General features: G+C 38.7%; 1 protein-coding gene across 2 annotated transcripts in view; it reads right to left on the bottom strand.

Moving 5' to 3' along the window:
• LOC111819380 (NKG2-A/NKG2-B type II integral membrane protein-like) overlaps positions 1 to 8,182 on the bottom strand; it is a 35,683-nt gene extending 27,501 nt beyond the window's left edge. The window contains exons 1-2 of one of the 2 annotated variants that reach the window (XM_023725828.1): positions 7,887 to 8,182; positions 7,094 to 7,195 (exon numbers count right to left, since the gene is read on the bottom strand). In XM_023725828.1, coding sequence (XP_023581596.1) covers positions 7,094 to 7,195; positions 7,887 to 7,908 — 124 coding nt within the window. In that variant the 5' untranslated portion in view covers positions 7,909 to 8,182. Of the gene's footprint in view, positions 1 to 7,093; positions 7,440 to 7,886 lie in introns of those variants that run through there. The other variant, XM_023725826.1, reaches the window with a different exon arrangement.
• Positions 8,183 to 18,015: the final 9,833 nt, after the last annotated feature.

Genomic DNA, 18,015 nt, shown 5'->3' with positions numbered 1-18,015 from the left:
AAGGACAAATATTATATGAGACCACTAGTATAAAAACTCATGAAAAAGTTTACACACAAAAAGAAACAATCTTTGATGGTTACAAGGGATGGGAGGGGTATAGATAGAAATACACTAAATAGACAAAAGATAAGTGGTCACTTTGGTGAAGGGTAACACAGTACACAATACCAGAGAAGCCAGCACAACTTGTCCAAGGCAAGGTCATGGAAGCTTCATAGACACATCCAAACTCCCTGAGGTACCAAATTGCTGGGATGAGGACTGTGGGGACCATGGTTTCGGAGAACATCTAGCTCAATTGTCATAACATTGTTTATAAAGAAAATGTTTTACTTTCTACTTATTTAGTAGTGTCTGGGGTCTTAAAATCCTGTGAGCAGCCATCTAAGATACTCCACTGGTCTCACTCCTTCAGTAGCAAGGGACAATGAAGAAAACTAAAGATACAAGGGAAATGTTAGTCCAAAATACTAACGGACCACATCTACCACGGCCTCCACCAGACTGAGTCCAGTACAACTAGATGGTGTCTGGCTACAAGCACTGATTGCTCTGACAGACATCACAATAGTGAGTCCTGGAAAGAGCTGGAGAAAGATGTAGAATAAAATTCTAACTTACAAAAAAAGACCAGACTTACTGGCCTGACAGAATCAGGAGAAAACTCGAGAGTATGGCCCCCAACTCTCTTTAAGTTCCGTAAGGAAGTCACACCTGAGGTTCACCCTTCATCCACAGATTAGATAGGCCCATAAAACAAAACAAGTCTAAAGGGGAACACCAGACGAGGGGCAAGGACTAGAAGGCAGGAGGGGAAAAGAAAGCTGGTAATACGGAACTCAAGGTCGAGAAGGGAGAGTGTTAACATGTTGTGGGGCTGTCAACCATTGTCATAAAACGATACATGTACTGTCTGTTTAATGAGATACTAGCTTGTTCTCTAAACCTTAATGTAAAGGTCAATAATAAAAAAATTATTTACAGTAATTCTTATAAAGATACACCATCCATCTGTCAGTGTGTTGTACCATGGGGGCTTGGTGTTACTGTGATTCTGGAAGCTATGCCACATGTATTTCAAATACAGGCAGGGTCACCCTTGGTGGACAGGTTTCAGTGGAGCTTCTGGACTAAGACAGAACAGGAAGAAGCACCTGATGGTCTACTTCCGAAAAAACTGACCGGTGAAAACCTTATGAATAGCAGTGGAACATTGTCTGATATACTGCAGAATTTGAGACCCTCAGGTTTGAAGACACTCAAATATGACTGGGGAAGCGATACCTCCTTAAAGTAAAGTCAACCTTAATGACGTGGATGGAGTCAATCTTTCGAGACCTTCATTTATTGATGTGATAAGACTCAAAATGAGAAGAAACAGCTGCAAACATCCACTAAGAACTGGAATAAGGAATGTATGAAGTATGAATCAAGGAAAACTGGATATAGTCAACAATTATATGGAATGCATGAAGATCAATATCCTAGGCATTAGCGGTCTGAAATGGACTGCTATTAGCTCTTTTGAATAGACAGTCATATGGTCCACTAAGCCGGGAATGATAAATCAAAGAGGCATTTCATTCATTGTCAAAAAGGACATTTTGAGTTCTAACCTGAAGAACAATGCTGTCAGTGACAGTATAGTACAAGGAAGATCAATACAAGGAAGGTCAATATGACTATGACTCAAATTTATGTAACAAACACTAATAGTAACATGAGGAAACTGAAGCTATTCCCTAACTTCTGCAGTTGGAAACTGATCAAACATGCAATCAAGATGCATTGATAATTCCTGCCGATTGGAATGCGAAAGCTGGAAGCAAAGAAGAAGGATCTGTAGCAGGAAAATATGATTTGGTGACAGAAATGACACCAGAGATCTCATGATAGAATGTTCCAAGACCAATGACTTCTTCACTGAAAATATCTTTTTTCAACAACATAAACGCTGACTATACACATGGATCTCACTGGATGGATAACACAGGAGTCAAGTCAACTACATCTGTGGAAAAAGATGAAGGAAAAGCGCAATACCATCAGTAAGAACAAGGCCAGGGGTGACAGAGCAGATAATCAATTGCTCCTATACAAGTTTAAGTTGAAAGTGAAGAAAATTAAAAAATGTTCACGAAAGCCAAAATACATCCTTTAGTATATCCCACCTGAATTTGGAGACCACGTCAAGAATAGATTTGACGCATTGAACACTAATGACGGAAGTCCAGACCGGTTGTGTGGTAACATCAAGACATCATATATGATGAAAGCAAAAAAAAAAAAAATCCTACTGCCATCAAGTCAATTCTGACTGATAGCAACTCTAAAACGCAGTAGGACTTCCCCATAGGGCTTCAAGGAGCAGCTGGTGGATGTGAATTGCTGACCTTTTGGTTAGCGGCCAAGCTCTTAACCACTGCACCAGCTGGGCTCTGAAGAAAGTAAAAGGTCATTAAAAAGACAGGAAAGAAAGAAAAGGCCAAAATGAATGTCAGAAGAGACTCTGAAATTTGCTCTTGAGCATAAAATAGCTAAAGTGAATGGAAAAAATAATGAAGTAAAAGAGATGAATAGAAGATTTCAAAGGGGAGGTTTCAGAAGACAAAGTGAAGTATTAGAATGAAATGTGCAAAGACCTGTAGTTAGAAAACCAAAGGGAAGAGCATGCTCAGCATTTTTCAAGCTGAAAGAACTGAAGAAAAAATTCAAGCCTCAAGTTGAAATTTTGAAGGATTATATGTGCAAAAAACTGAATGGCACAATAAACCTCTAAAGAAGATGGAGGAATACACAGTTGTTGTACCAAAAAGAATTGGTTGGCATTCACCCATTTCAGGCTGTAGCATATGATCAAGAACTGATGGTATTGAAGGAAGAAATCTAAGCTGCACTGAACACATTGGCAGAAAAGCAGGCTCCAGGAATTGACAGAATACCAGCTGATGTGCTTCAACAAACAGATGCAGGGCTGGAAGTGCTCACTCATCTGTGCCCAGAAATTTGGAAGACAGCTACCTGGCCATCCAACTGGAAGAAATCCGTATGTGTGCCCATTCCAAAGAAAAGTGATCCAAAAGAATGCAGAAATTATCAAATAATAGCATTAATATCACAAACAGGTATAATTCTTGTGAAGATCATTCAAAAAAGTTCTCAGTAGTATATCCAAGAGGGAACTGCCAGAAATTTAAGCCAGATTCAGAAGAGGGTATGGAACAAAGAATATCATTGCCGATATCAGATGAATCCTGGCTGAAAGCAGAGAATACTAGAAAGATGTTTACCTGTGTTTTCTTAACTATGCAAAGGCATTTGACTGTGTGGATCATATCAAATTATGAATAACATTGAGAAGAATGGAAATTCCAGAACACTTAATTATGCCCCTGTAGAACCTGTACATAGTCCAAGAAGCAGTCGTTGAAATAGGACAAGGGGATATTGCATGGTTTAAAATCAAGACAATTAAAACCCTGTGTGAATTAGGGTTGTATACTTTCACCATGCTTATTCAACCTACATGCTGAGCCAATAATCTGAGAAGCTGGACTATATGAAGAAGATCGTGGCATCAAGATTGTTCGAAGACTCACTAACAACCTGAGATATGCAGATGACACAACCTAGGCTTGCTGAAAGCAAAGAGGACTTGAAGCACTTGCTGATGAAGATCAAAGACTACAGCCTTCAGTATGGATTACACCTCAACATAAAGAAACCAAAAATCCTCACAGCTGGACCAGTAAGCAACATCATGATAAATAGAGAAAATATTGAAGTTGTCAAGGATTTCATTTTACTTGGATACACAATCAACACTCATGGAAGCAACAACCAAAAAATCAAAGGAAGGATTGCACTGGGCAAGTCTGCTGCAAAAGGCCTTTTTAAAGTGTTGAAAAGTAAAGATGTCTCTTTAAGGATTAAAGTGCACCTGACCCAACCCATGATATTTTCAATCACCTCATGCGTATGCGAAAGCTGGAGAATGAATTGATGCTTTTGAACTGTGGTGTTGGTAAAGAATGTTGAATATACCATGGACTTCCAGAAGAATGAACAAGTCTGTCTTGGAAGAAGTTCATCCAGAGCACTCCATGGAAGCGAAGCTGGTGATACTTCATCTCAGGTACTTTGGATATTTTATCAAGAGATTGCAGTCTCTGGAAAAAGACATCATGTTTGTAAAGTAGAGGGTCAGCCAAGAAGAGGAAGACCTTCCACAAGATGGAATGCCACCATTGCTGCAACAATGGGCTCAAACATAGCAAAGATTTTAAGGATGGGGCAGGACAGGGCAGTGTTTCGATCTGTTGTACATAGGGTCGCTGTGAGCTGTAACCTACTTGATGGCACCTAACAACAACTTATCAAGATTATTATGCTGTAAATAAATAAAAAAGTCAATAAAATTAAAATTAATAAAGTAATGAAGGTCTTTGGGAAAAACTTTTCAACAGCATAATGAACGAAACTTTAATACCTCTTACAGTTTTTAAGCATTTTCAAACATTAACTTGTATTGTTCAATAAATTTTTTCAGTCTCCTAAGAAAGTTTTGGAGAAATAAATATATATGTACACATACATGTATAAATTCGGTCTATAGTCATTTACATATTTATCTATCAAAATGTACTTATATTATTTAGATGTATAGAGTGTAAATACACAGATATGTGCGTATAGATTTATAAAGACACAATTTTACATTTTTATTATTTTTTGAGGGATATAAATATCTTTCTCACTCAAGATAACTTTTGCAGGAATTATACACGCTGAGGAAGGTATATCGGTAATGTTTATATTTATATGAAATTTCATTATATTAATATACCACAAATTACCCATGTACTTATATTTATTGTTAATATTTTTTAAATTTTTTAAATGTCAAAGAATGCTATACTAAACATTATTCTACATGCCTTCTTATGGATCTCAGCAAGAATCTCCTTAAGGTACATAGTGTTTAATTTTACTCTTATTAAAATTTGACCAACAGTACATAAGTCTACTTTTAATCTACTTCTTTTGCTAACATTACTAAATTTTCAGATTTTCGAAAATCTGTATCAACTAGTGAAAAGTGAGCGTCTTTTCACATATTATATTTTGCATTTCAATTTTCATGATTTTTTCATTTATAACCGTTTTCCCCACCCTAACACTACGGGTTATTATTTCTTTTCTCTTTTTCTTACTGATTTGGATGTTTTATTTCAATAGTCTGCATACTCATCTTTGGTTATTATATCCATTTAAATGTTTCACTCAACCTAGGGTTCATCTTTGACTTTGCTGATATAGTTGACTTTTTCTTCCATTTCAGTGAAGTTTTTAAAAAATTTAATGAAGTTGAATTGACCTATATCTTCTATCTTAGTTATCTAGTGCCGCTATAATGGAAATACCACAAGTGAGTGGCTTTAACAAGTAGAGCATTATTTTCTCACAGTTAGGAGGCTAGAAGTCCAAATTCAGGATGCTGGCTCTAGGGGAGGGTTTTCTCTTTCTGCCGACTCTGCAGAAGATCCTTGTGTCTTTCGAGCTTCTTCTCCTGGGCCGTCTTCACGTGGCTTGACATCTTTCTTTCCCCATCTCTGCTTCTTTGCTTGCTTGTTTAATTTGTTTTATATCTCAAGAGAGACTGACTCAAGATACACCTTATAGTAATCCCATCTCATTAACATAACAAAGTCAACCCATTCCCAAATGGGATTATAACCACAGGCATAGAAGTTAGGATGTAAGACACATATTTTTGGGAAACACAATTCCATTCATGACATCTTTGACATTATTTTGTCTTATTTTTGTGTCGTAGTACTTCTTTTCCAATTCCCACATTACATAAGTATTTTTTTCTTCTTTATTTTCTGATAAATATTTCTGAGAGATAACCATTTTTGTCGTAGGTAAACCACATCTTTGGGCAATGCACCCAATGAGGTACTACAAAAATAATATGAATTAATATTTGAAAGCAAATTGCTTTTTACAATAGAAATGTATTGGTATTTATTCATGAGAATAAACATAAACACATTTGCATATGTGTGCAGATACACTCAAACACACACAAGTGAAAATAAAGAAAAAATATTTATCTAACTCTTACTGCACTGCTGGCACATACATGTGAATTTTCAAATGGTTTTAAAAATTCCAATGAAGTCCAGGAAAAAGTAACACCACCATTTAATCAGAAAACAATTAGAAATATACAGTAGAGTAGCATATCATAGCATCTTTAGATTTAAGCCACTAGGGAAAAAGGACGTCTACTGTTTAAAAAAATAATTGATACTTCTGGTCACTTAATTACAAGGTTTAAACTTCAGATACTGATCATTTGTGAAAATACATCATTTATTCTTTATTAAGTAATTTTCCGAACAATCTCTTACTACTTCTAGAGACAAGTAGAACATGTTCAAACCACAAAAAAAAAAAAACACTTCTAGAGACATTACCTATCTTTCTCAGTTCTTATTATAGAAGAATTTTTTTGCTACTGGATTGAAGTTGCTGTAGGGTGAACGTAATTCAGCATGATGAGAATTGTACAACCATGATGAAGACTTTTATTTGGAATTTGTAGTAACTCCTTCAGTGACTATACTAATATTGATAAATATTAAGATTTTTTTTAAACCAAAAAATGCTACTAGTAAAAGCCATTACAACCTAATATAAACAGCATCAACAACCAAAACAACTCTTCTGTCAGGTGTCAGATTATGGTTTAACCTTTTCTGAATTCATCTGGTATTTATAACTATCTTATCTGTCTATTATCACAAGGCCCCAGGATATTATATCAGATCTTTTCTCAGCATTTGCATGGAAGCAATCAAAATATTTTTAAAATATCATTAATAATTTTCATTAATTTAGAATACCCGTTCCATAATAATTCCACATTATCAGGTTTTTTTTATATTTACTAAGTTTAAGATTATAAAATGCTCACATAAGAAAAGAGAATGATTTGATATAATATTAAGAGTAGAGAGATTTTCAGATCCTTATTCTATCAGCAGTTTTCTTATGCTCCTTCTCTCATAGACTTACTTACCAGGAATATCGATAACTGTTATGATAATCACTATGAACAATAATTTAAAAAGGATAACTCCCAGGATCTCAGCAATGAATCTCCACGGAGGCAATGGGGAATCTACAGTGACAGAAACGGAGAAAACGTGGAAGGTTTGAGACTGTTGGAGCTGATGGGTTTCATGTGATTGTGTATAAAAAAACATATACGCGAAATCTCCGCAAAATTCATGATACCACAAGAACACCCAAAAGGACTGAAACGGTTACCCCAGAAAACAAGAGTCACAAATGAGGTCATCACATTTATTTTTTAAGAGAAAATCTTATAGACATTACCTATCACAATCATTCTGCCTATTCAGCACGTTCACTAAGTGTATGAAAGACTGTCCTTGGTTATGAATCATTTACCTGAACTCATTCTATGGATAGTGTCATTAAACGTTTGAAAAATTTTAAATAGTAAGTAATATTTTTAAAAGACCTAAAATCATAGGAAAATTCTGGATAAATGATTCATTTTCAAGATTTTTTTATTTCATGATTTCTCTTAGGCTAGATTCATGAATAAACTTTAGTGTTTGTATTTTTATGCACTTGGGTAATTCACTAAGGACAATAATTTGAGCCTTTAATAAAAAATATTCCAACACATGTGAACTTTGCTTTTGTCTCAAAGTTATATGGATGGATGTTCCAATTACTCGCTTTGAATTAACTTGGTACTCATACTAAGACTTTGCTGACTTTACTACATTTAATACATTTATGAGTTCAAGTAAAAACAGATAAAATAAAATTGCACTTACCTGATGTTCGCCTGATAGCCATGTGGGACTTGTTAGCGGGAGGCTGTATATCTCTGATGATGGAAGTCAGTGATGATAGGATATTAAAAGATACTAAGATAATGAACTCAAATTATCCTTTAGTTATCCTAAAGAGGCATTGAAAAAATCTGCTTCCTTCGGATTGCTTTTGAGTATGTAGAGGACTCTGAAAATAGAAGAAAAAAAAGAAAAAAACCACATCGTTAAGGTTTCACTTAAGATTTTGACAGGAAATTATCACACTTTGAAACCTGCGAAGTAAATTTAATTCAACTGCCACCTGAAACAGAGACGTCTGCTTATTATCAGTAATAATATTCCATATAGATCATTTTATCTCCTATGCTTGTCTTCACGGAATAAGGAATTTTAGAGAAAGAAGACTTTGTTCAATGATGTAGCTGAGCTGTTTTCCTCTCAGCTATGAACGCTGAAGCCTAGGACATGTTAAAAATATCTTTCTAACCAAGAGTTTCTATAGGACTAGGTTGTTAAAACTTGAGCTTTAATATGCATTATTATCATTATATATACTTATATGCCAATATTATGGCCATTTCTATTAATGTGCAGACATATTAATTCAATGAAATTATTATCAGAAGATAATATATTTTTTCAAGTTACTCTGAGCAACTGCAACCTTTGCTGCTTAATATTTGCTGGTACAGAACCATCTTCCTTCACAAATCTTCATTTTTTTTTACTGTTACGATTATGAAAATTTGTGAATTAATTTTATTCATTTTATTAGCTGAATATATCTTAAGAAATTGTTAAAAAGAAAGAGCAGATCTCTTAAAATATAGTCAGTTAATAAGAATGAATAAAGCTTAATACAATTATTAAAATAATTCTAACAGTGCAATAGTTGTCACTACCTGTTCTCTGGGAAGGATATACCCATTGCTGTCGATTCAATTCCAACGACCCTACTGGACAGAGTAGAACTGCGCTATAAGGCTTCCAAAGAGTGGCTAGTGGATTTCAACTGCTGACCTTTTGGTAGCAGTGAAGTCTGAGAATTGATAGTATTGTCCAAGATTGCTGCTGTGGTTCTATGAATGCATACATTTGTCAAATCTCATTAAAATAGTTGAAATTTGTGAATTTTATTGTAAGCATAACCCATTGCCAATGAGTCGATTCCAACTCACAGCAACCAGATAGGACAGAGTAGAACTGCCCCATAGGGTTTCCAAGGAGCAACTGGTGGATTCAAACTGCCAACCACTGCAGGCATAGCTCTTAACCACTGCACCACCAGGACCATTGTAAGCGTAGAATGTCTTAATAAAGCTGATTTTAAAATGTGAGATTATCTAGAACTTTATCATTATATTTCATCTACTCATTATTTCCAGTAAATTAAAGGTAATATTTTATTCAAAATTCGTCAGAAATTTCACTGCCCTACTGCTTATAGATGATTCCACAGCATTGGTGTAGTTTCAGAGACAAATGTTAGAATTTTTTGGGCCTCTAAGAATAACAATGAGAATTAATTGAAGTTGATAGGCTTTTTCAAATTTTCTTTTATCATTTTAAAGATGTTTCACTGTCATTTCATTTGCATTGTTTCTGATGAAAAATCAGTGATACTCTGTATCATTATTCCACTGAACATAACATGTCATTTTTCTCTGATTGAATTCAATATATTTTGTTCCTTTTTATAAAATTGCAGTAGTTTGAATATGAAGTAGCGTGATACAGCTTCCTATTTTTTGATCTTTCTTTGGGATAGCTGAGCATCTTGATTTTTTTTGACTGTTTGTTTTTTATAAACAAGTTTGGAATTTAGCCATTTTACTGCTAATATTTTTCTATCTCATTTTCTATGATCTATTTTCAGACTTCAACTATGTCTTAGGCTGGGTTCTCTAGAGAAGCAAAACCAGTAAAGTGTATAAATATATATATACATAGAGAGAGAGATTATATCAAGGAAACACCTCACACAGTTGTACAGGCTCGAACGTCCCAAGTTCATGGATCAGGGTAGAGGTCTCTCCCAAGTCACACAGCTACAGAAGCTGGCAAGCCCAAGATGGGAAGGGCTCCCCCTCACAGGCTGTGCAGATCGACGAATCCCAGTTTCGGCAGATAAGCTGACAGCTCAAGTCCCAAGAACAGGAGATGAGATGACAGAAAGCAGCCGCAGGATCCAGAGACAGCAAAAAGCCAGAACATCTGCTTATATACAGATGTGGGCCACACCCCCAAAGAGACTCCCTTTTATCTGATTGGCTACTCACAGTATATTCAATCATGGGAGTGATTACATTAAAACATGGAGAATCATGACCCAGCCAAGTCGACACACAATCTTAACCATCACAGTCCACCCTTTGTCAACTTGGCACATGTACACATCTCCTTAAGCCATACAGAATCTCTGAAGAAAGACAATGAGGAAGTCATACTTGCACCTAACATGATACAACTAACACGTGTACAATCGAAAATGCACTAGCCCCATTTACAGCTTATATTTTATAAGTGAATGAAACAAAAATATTTGATGCAATATACAAAGTACAAATAGTCCTAACAATTACACTCCCCGTTTCTGCAACTGGTCACGTGGCCGTAACTGGTGTTTAGAACTACCTTCTTCTACCACCCATTGTGTATTCCCTTCGCCCTCAGCAAGCACCTCGGATGGTCATGGTTCTTTGCCTGGTGGGGTGACCCAAACCTTCATTCCGGAAGGGTCTGTTTCATTAATAGTCATGTCTCCAATTTTCCAATCATGTTCCTTCCAAGTCCCTGACCATCCAGCCAAACCATTGGGCACAGCCCATGAATCAGTATATAATTGCACATCTGGCCATTTCTCCTTCCAAGCAAAGTGAACAACCAGGTGCACTGTTCGAAGTTCTGCCCCTTGAGAGGATTTCCCTTCACCACTGTCCTTCAGGGAGGTCACAGAAAGGGGCTGTAGTGCTGTTTCAGTCCACTTTCAAGTGATGCCTACATATCGTGCAGAACCATCTGTAAACTAGGCACAGGTTTTCTCTTCCTCAGTTAACTGATCATAAGGAACTCCCCATGAGGCCACATGTGCAGACTGGGAGATGGAAGGTAATGTGACAGGAGTGGAGACCATGGGCATTTGGGCCACTTCCTCATGCAACTTGTGTCTTCAGGTCCTCCTAGGCCAATTCTAGAGTATACCAGTTGATTTAATGATGGAGTGCTGCTGTGCACATCCAACTTTATGGTTCTGTGGGTCAGACAACACCCAGTTCATCATGGGCACCTCAGGTCTCGTGGTGACTTGGTGTCCCATGGTTAAGCGTTCAGTCTTTACTAAGGCCCAATAACAAGCCAAAAGTTGTTTCTCAAAAGGAGAGTAGTTATCTGCAGAGGATGACAAAACTTTGCTCCAAAATCCTAAGGGTCTGCCCTGTGATTCACCGGTAGGGGTCTGCAAAAGAGTCCAAACAGCATCTCTATCTGCCACTGACACTTCAAGCGCCATTGGATCAGCTGGCTCATATGGTCCAAGTGGCAGAGCGGCTTGCACAGCAGCCTGAACCTGTTGCAGAGCCTTCTCTTGTTCTGGTCCCCACTCAAAACAAGCAGCTTTTCGAGTCACTTGATACATAGGCCGGAGTAGCACACCCAAATGAGGAATATGTTGCCTCCAAAATCCAAAGAGGCCCACTAGGCATTGTGTGTCCTTTTTAGTTGTGGGAGCAGCAAGATGCAATAACTTATCCTTCACTTTAGAAGGAATGTCTCGACATGCCCCACACCACTGGACCCCTAGAAATTTCACTGAAGTGGAAGGTGCTTAAATTTTTGTGGGATTAATCTCTCACCCTCTAGCACGCAAATGTTTTACCAGTAAGTCCAGAGTCATTAACACTTCATCCTTACTAGCTCCAGTCAGCATAATTTCATCGATGTAATGGACCAGTGTGATGTCTTCTGGATGGGAAAGGCGATCAAGTTCTCTGTGGACTAAATTATGACATAGGGATGCAGAGTTAATGTAGCCCTGAGGTAGGCAAGTGAAGGTGTATTGTTGGCCTTGCCAGCTGAAGGCAAACTGCTTCTGGTGATCCTTTGAAACAGGTATGGTAAAAAAGGCATTAGCCAGATCAAGATCTGCATACCAGGTACCAGGAGATGTATTAATTTGCTCAAGCAGTGAAATTACATCTGGAACAGCAACTGCAATTTGAGTCACCACCTGGTTCAGATTTCGATAATGTGCTGTCATTCTCCAAGATCCATCTGTTTTTTCCACATACCAAATAGGTGAGTTGAATGGGGATGTGGTGTGAATCACCACCCTTGCATCCTTCAAGTCCTTGATGGTGGCAGTAATCTCTGCAATCCCTCCAGGAATGCACTATTGCTTTTGGTTTACTATTTTCCTAGGTAGCAGCAGTTCTAATGACTCCCACTTGGCTTTTCCTACCATAAGAGTCCTTACTCTATTTGTCAGGGATCCAATGTGGAGTTCTGTCAGTTGCTGAGTATATCAATTCCAAGTATGCATTCTGGAACTGCGCAACTCACTGCAGGATGGGTTCAGGGACGTACTGGACCTACTGTGAGACGGACATGAGCCAAGACTCCATTAATAACCTGACCTCCATATGCCCCAACTCTGACTGGTGGGCCACAGTGACGTTCTGTGTCTTCTGGAATTAGTGTCAGCTCAGAGCCGTATCCAGTAATCCACAAAAAGTCTGATTATTTCCTTTTCCCCAGTGAACAGTCACTCTCGTAAAAGGGTGTAGATCCCTTTGGGGAAGGCTGGGAGAAAGATTAACAGTAAAAATTTTTCACAGTGTATGGGAGTCCTTCCTCAAGGGGATCTGGCCTCCCATTCATTTAGGGGATTGTGGGTCTTTAAACTTGCTCAGATCTGGGAATTGATTGAGGGACCATGACTCTGTATTTTGGTGATTCGAGTTAGACTGCCTTTCATCTGACCTAGAATTCATCCGTTTGTATAGATCAATTAAATATTTAGTAGATTTCCTATCTATTTCACTCCTAGGGACACCATGACTAAGTAGCCAATGCCATAAGTCCATACGAGTCAGACTACTCTGATTACTGCTTTGACTCCTCTGTCCATTACTGTAACCTTGCCCACCATGTCTTTGTCGATTGAGTGTGACCACATGGCCCCTACAACCACAGGGTCCAATCAGCCCCATTGTAGTTAGGTGTCTTAATTCAGTTGGGGCAGTCCCCACTGTAAAATCTGGCTTACATAAAATAGGAATTACAGCAGCCTTCAAGGATGCTGGAGGTCCCTTCACAACTTTGTTCCTCACAGTTGGGGTAAAAGGTGTGTCCCCTGGACACTCCATGTGTGGGTCTGTGGGTCTAACTTGATAAATCCACTCTAGCATGCTAATTTCCCTAAGCCTTTGGATACTTTTTTCTACAGTATGCCAAGGCAGGTCTGGTACTTCAACTTGATTTTGTGTTGGCCACGTCATAATCCCTGCTTTAGCAACCCAACCAATTAAATTATTAGATCCTTTCCTAAATTCTCTAGCTGAAACATTGAAGGAACAGTCTCTGCTCAGTGGACCCATATCAATAAACTCAGACTGATCCATCTTTATGTTCCTTGCACCATTATCCCACACACTTAATAGCCATTCCCACACATATTCCCCAGGTTTCTGTTTATACATATTAGAAAACTCAAGTAGTTCTTCTGGAGTGTAGTGTACCTCCCACAGGGTCACACTTTCAACTTCACCTTTTGGGGCTCGCTGGGACTTAAGCCTACTTATAGGTCTAGAAGCCAGTATCGGTAGTGTAGAATTGTTTTGAGAACATTTTGCGTTATCTTGTAAAGCATCTGCCTCAGGTGATGCTCCAGCCAATGACTTAGGCAAGTGCTCTTTAGAGGCAGCTGGGCTAGGGCTAATCTCCTCAGATGGGAGTGGAGGGGCTAATGGTTTTTCTGGGCAGGGTTGTTTAGCAGACAAACATGAAGTAATCTCTTCAGATGGGACTGGTTCTGCTGGCAGGAGTGATTCAATGGTATTTACAGGCTCAGTGTCCCCAGCTTCCTGATTATCTGCCCATATGTCCCCATCCCAAGTCTCAGGATCCCATCTCTTCCCAATCAATGCCCTTACTTTAACTTCAGACACCTCTTGAGGCTTGCAATTGAGCTGGGGTTGTAATTCAGCCACTCTTACAGTAAGACTCTGGATTTGGCTTTCAGCAATTTTGACTCTGTTACTACAAGAAATAAGGCTTTCTTTCAAAGCACAAGTGGAAGTCTTGAGGTCATTTATGCGGCACTTGTATCTTGACTCTGAAGCCCTGAGCACATCTCTTTCCTTCATCAGCTTGTCTAGCGAAAGTAAGACAAACCAACCAGCTTCCTTATGCTTCTCATTCTGAAGAAGCTGTAGAAAGATGTTACAGGGGTGTTCACCCTGAGCCTCATATTTCACCAATACCTGATCTACCGGTGGTGATATTTTGCATATTTGTATTGCCATGTCACTCCGTGGACTAGCCGTGACGTCTTACTGCTGGAAGCAGAGTCATCAACGTCTTTATAACTAACCAGAATTGAGAACTAATTTAGAAAACTCATCCTTACAATTTTGTTTCTCTAGAACCACTCCCAGTACCAAATGTCTTAGGATGGATTCTCTAGACAAGCAAAGCCAGTAAAGTATATAAATCTATATATAGAGGGAGATTATATCAAGGAAACAGCTCACGCAATTGTAGACGCTCGAACGTCCCAAGTCCGTGGATCAGGGTAGAGGCTTCTCCCAAGTCACACAGCTGTGGAAGCTGGCAAGCCCAAGATCAGAAGTTCGGAGAGCAGGGCTCCCACTCACAGGCTGTACAGATCGACGAATCCCAGGTTCTGCAGCTAAGCTGACAGCTCTAGTCCAAACAACGGGAGACAACATTACAGGAAGCAGCCACAGGATCCAGAGACAGCAAAAAGCCAGAACATCTGCTTATATACAGACGGGGGCCACACCTCTAAGGAGACTCTCTTTCATCTGATTAGTTACTCACAGTATATTCAATCATGGTAGTGATTTCATTAAAACACTGAGAATCATGGACCAGCCAAGTTGACACACAATCTAAACCATCACAAAAGGAAAGAAAACAGTCTGCCTCTTGGAATACTACAGGCAAGAATCAGGCCAAAGGAGCTACATATTTTGTACACCAAAAAAAGAAGAAGACCATCCCTGGAGCAGCTTAGACATCAGCAGAACTATTGGAAAGAGCACTGGAAACAGGGCCTTCTTGATTTCAAAGGATGGGACCACAGTCTTCTGGATCTCAAAGGGCAAGGTCACAGCTTCCAAGGATTCCAACAGTCAGATCTTTGTCAACTCGGTTCCTGAGTATGGGGCTACTGTTAAGGTTGCCAGGGGGGTGGGGCCGCTGCACAAAGCCATGGGGTTGAAGTTTTCATGCCCAAAGGACAGAATAATTAGGCCTGCTGTGGCCAAAGGGGTGGGGTTCCCCTCAGAGGGACTAGGAGGATGGGGCCACACAATGCCAAGGGAGCAGAGTTGCAATCCCAGTTGGCCTGGAAGGTGGTGGTCAATTCCAAGGCTAAGGGGCCTCAACTCAGAATTCAGAAAGTGTGGGCAATACCCAGAGGCTGCAAGGCAGTGCCCTTGCCCAGATGGTCCTGGAGAAAAAAAGGATTGTTTTCAAGACTTGAGAGCTAATGTAAATTGTTCTGTGGAATTTTGGATGTCCTTGCTGCCAGTTATCGCTTCTTTCTCTCCAATTTCTCCCATTTGTAATGCATATGTCTACATTATGCTTGTACTACCACGGTATTTTGGAAAAAGATAATTTGTAGTCTAGATTCCACACATTCACAGATGAAGAGAAATTTTACCCCAGGATGGAATATGCCTAACATCTCACCCGTATTTGATTAAGATAATCCAGAAGATGAGGTTTTGAAGCTGGAGATGATTTAAGATTTTTCGGATAATGTGATGGGGTAAATGTGTTTTGCATGTGGCAACGACATGAATTTTTGGGGCCCAAAGTGTGGAATGCTGTTGATTGAATTGTGTCCCCACAAAATATGTGTTGTAAATCCTAGCCTCTATGCCTGTGGGTATAATCTCTTTCGAGAATGGGTTGTCCTGGTTACGTTAATGAGACACGATTAGCATAGGGTGCATCTTGAGTCTATAACTTTTGAGATATAAAAGAGATTAAACAAGCAAGACTGAGAAGAAGAGATCTGGAAGATTGCTGCCAATCCACTTGGAGATCTCCAAAGAACTAGATAAAAAGCTGAAGAGACAAGGACCATCCCTTAGAGCTGAAGGGGAGAGAAAGTCTTCCTCCAGAGCTGGTGTCCTGAATTTTCAATTCTAGCCTGCTAAAATGTTAGAAAATAAATCTGTGTTTGTTAATACCACCCACATGTGGTATTTCTGTTATAGCAACGCTGCACAACTAAAAGAACTTGGAACGAGAGAAATCACCACTGATGTCCCATGGAACTTGGCTGAAAACAGAGAATACCAGAAAGATGTTTACCTGTGTTTTATTGACCATGCAAAGGCATTCGACTGTGTGGATCATAACAAATTATATATAACGTTGCAAAGAATAGCAATTCCAGAACAATTAATTGTGCTCATACAGAACCTGTAAACAGACAAAGAGGCAATCGTTCAAACAAAACAAGGGAGTGCTGTGTGGTTAGAATCAGGAAAGGAGAATGTCAGGGTTGTATCCTTTCACCATACTTATTAACCTGCACACTGAGCAAATAATCTGAGAAGCTGGAATATATGAAGAAGAGCACAGCATGAGGATTGGAGGAAGACTCATTAACAACTTTTGATATGCAGATGACACAGTCTTTCTTGGTTAAAGTCAAGAGTGCTTGAAGCATGGACTGATGAAGATCAAAGACTACAGCCTTCAGTGTGGATTACACCACAACATAAAGAAAACAAAAATCCTCATAACTGGACCAATAAGCAACATCATGATAAATGAGGAAAAGATTGAAGTTGTAAAGGATTTCACTTTAACTGGATCCACAATCAATACCAATGGAAGCAGCAGTTACGATATCAAATGACATATTGCATTAGGCAAATCTGCAGCAAAAGATTTCTTTTTGAAGTGTTAAAAAGCAAAAGTGTCACTTTGAGGATCAAGGTACCTGAGCCAAGCCATGATATTTTCAACCGCCTCATATGCATGTGAAAGCTAGACAATGAGTAAGGAAGCCAGAAGAAGAATTGATTTTTTTGAATTAGGTTGTTGGTGAAGAATACTTAATATACCATGGAGTGCCAGAAAAATGAATATATCTATACTGGAAGAAGTACAGCCAGAATGCTCCTTAGATGTGAGAATGGCGAGACCGCATTTCACATACTGTGGCTTTGGACATGTTATCAGGAGGGACTAGTCCCTAGAGAAGGACATCAAGCTTGGTGAAGTAGAAGACAAATGGAAAAGAGGAGAACCCTCGACGAGCTGGATTGATACGGTAGCTGCAACAATGGGCTCAAGCATAGCAACAACTGTGAGGATGGTGCAGGGCAAGGTAGTGTTTCGTTCTGTTGTACGTACCGTTACTATGAGTCCAAACTGACTCAACAGCAGCTAACAACAAAGAGCCAAAATCAACATATTTTTTGCTTAATAGATATTTTAATTATATAGTTTTAAAATAACACAAGAGAAGATAAATAAAGTATCTTCCAAAATTTTTGGCAGTTAGCCTTATGTTTAACAGTTCAGCATAGCATGTGACTTAGATTGTCACTCTTTTACAGAAGCGGTCTCAAGATTCTTTCATGACAATTTCAAATGAATGCTATTAGCTGTTGTAAATATCACAACTTTTTTAAAACTTAAAATTATATTTTGAGAAAATTGTAAACTCACATACAGTTATAAGAAATAGTACAGAGATTCCATGTACTCCTCACACAGTTTCTACAACTGGTAACATCGTTTGGAACTACACTGTAATATCAAAATCAGCACTTAAAACCATGCAGGCAAGAAGACAATGGGATGACATAGACAAAGCCTTGAAGGAAAAAAAGTTGCCTGCCAAGAATTATATATCTAG

The sequence above is a fragment of the Trichechus manatus genome, unplaced genomic scaffold (genome assembly GCF_000243295.1).
Source record: "Trichechus manatus latirostris isolate Lorelei unplaced genomic scaffold, TriManLat1.0 scaffold00439, whole genome shotgun sequence".
In the NCBI taxonomy this organism is placed as follows: Eukaryota; Metazoa; Chordata; class Mammalia; order Sirenia; family Trichechidae; genus Trichechus; species Trichechus manatus.
This window is presented reverse-complemented; position numbering and strand designations above follow the sequence as displayed.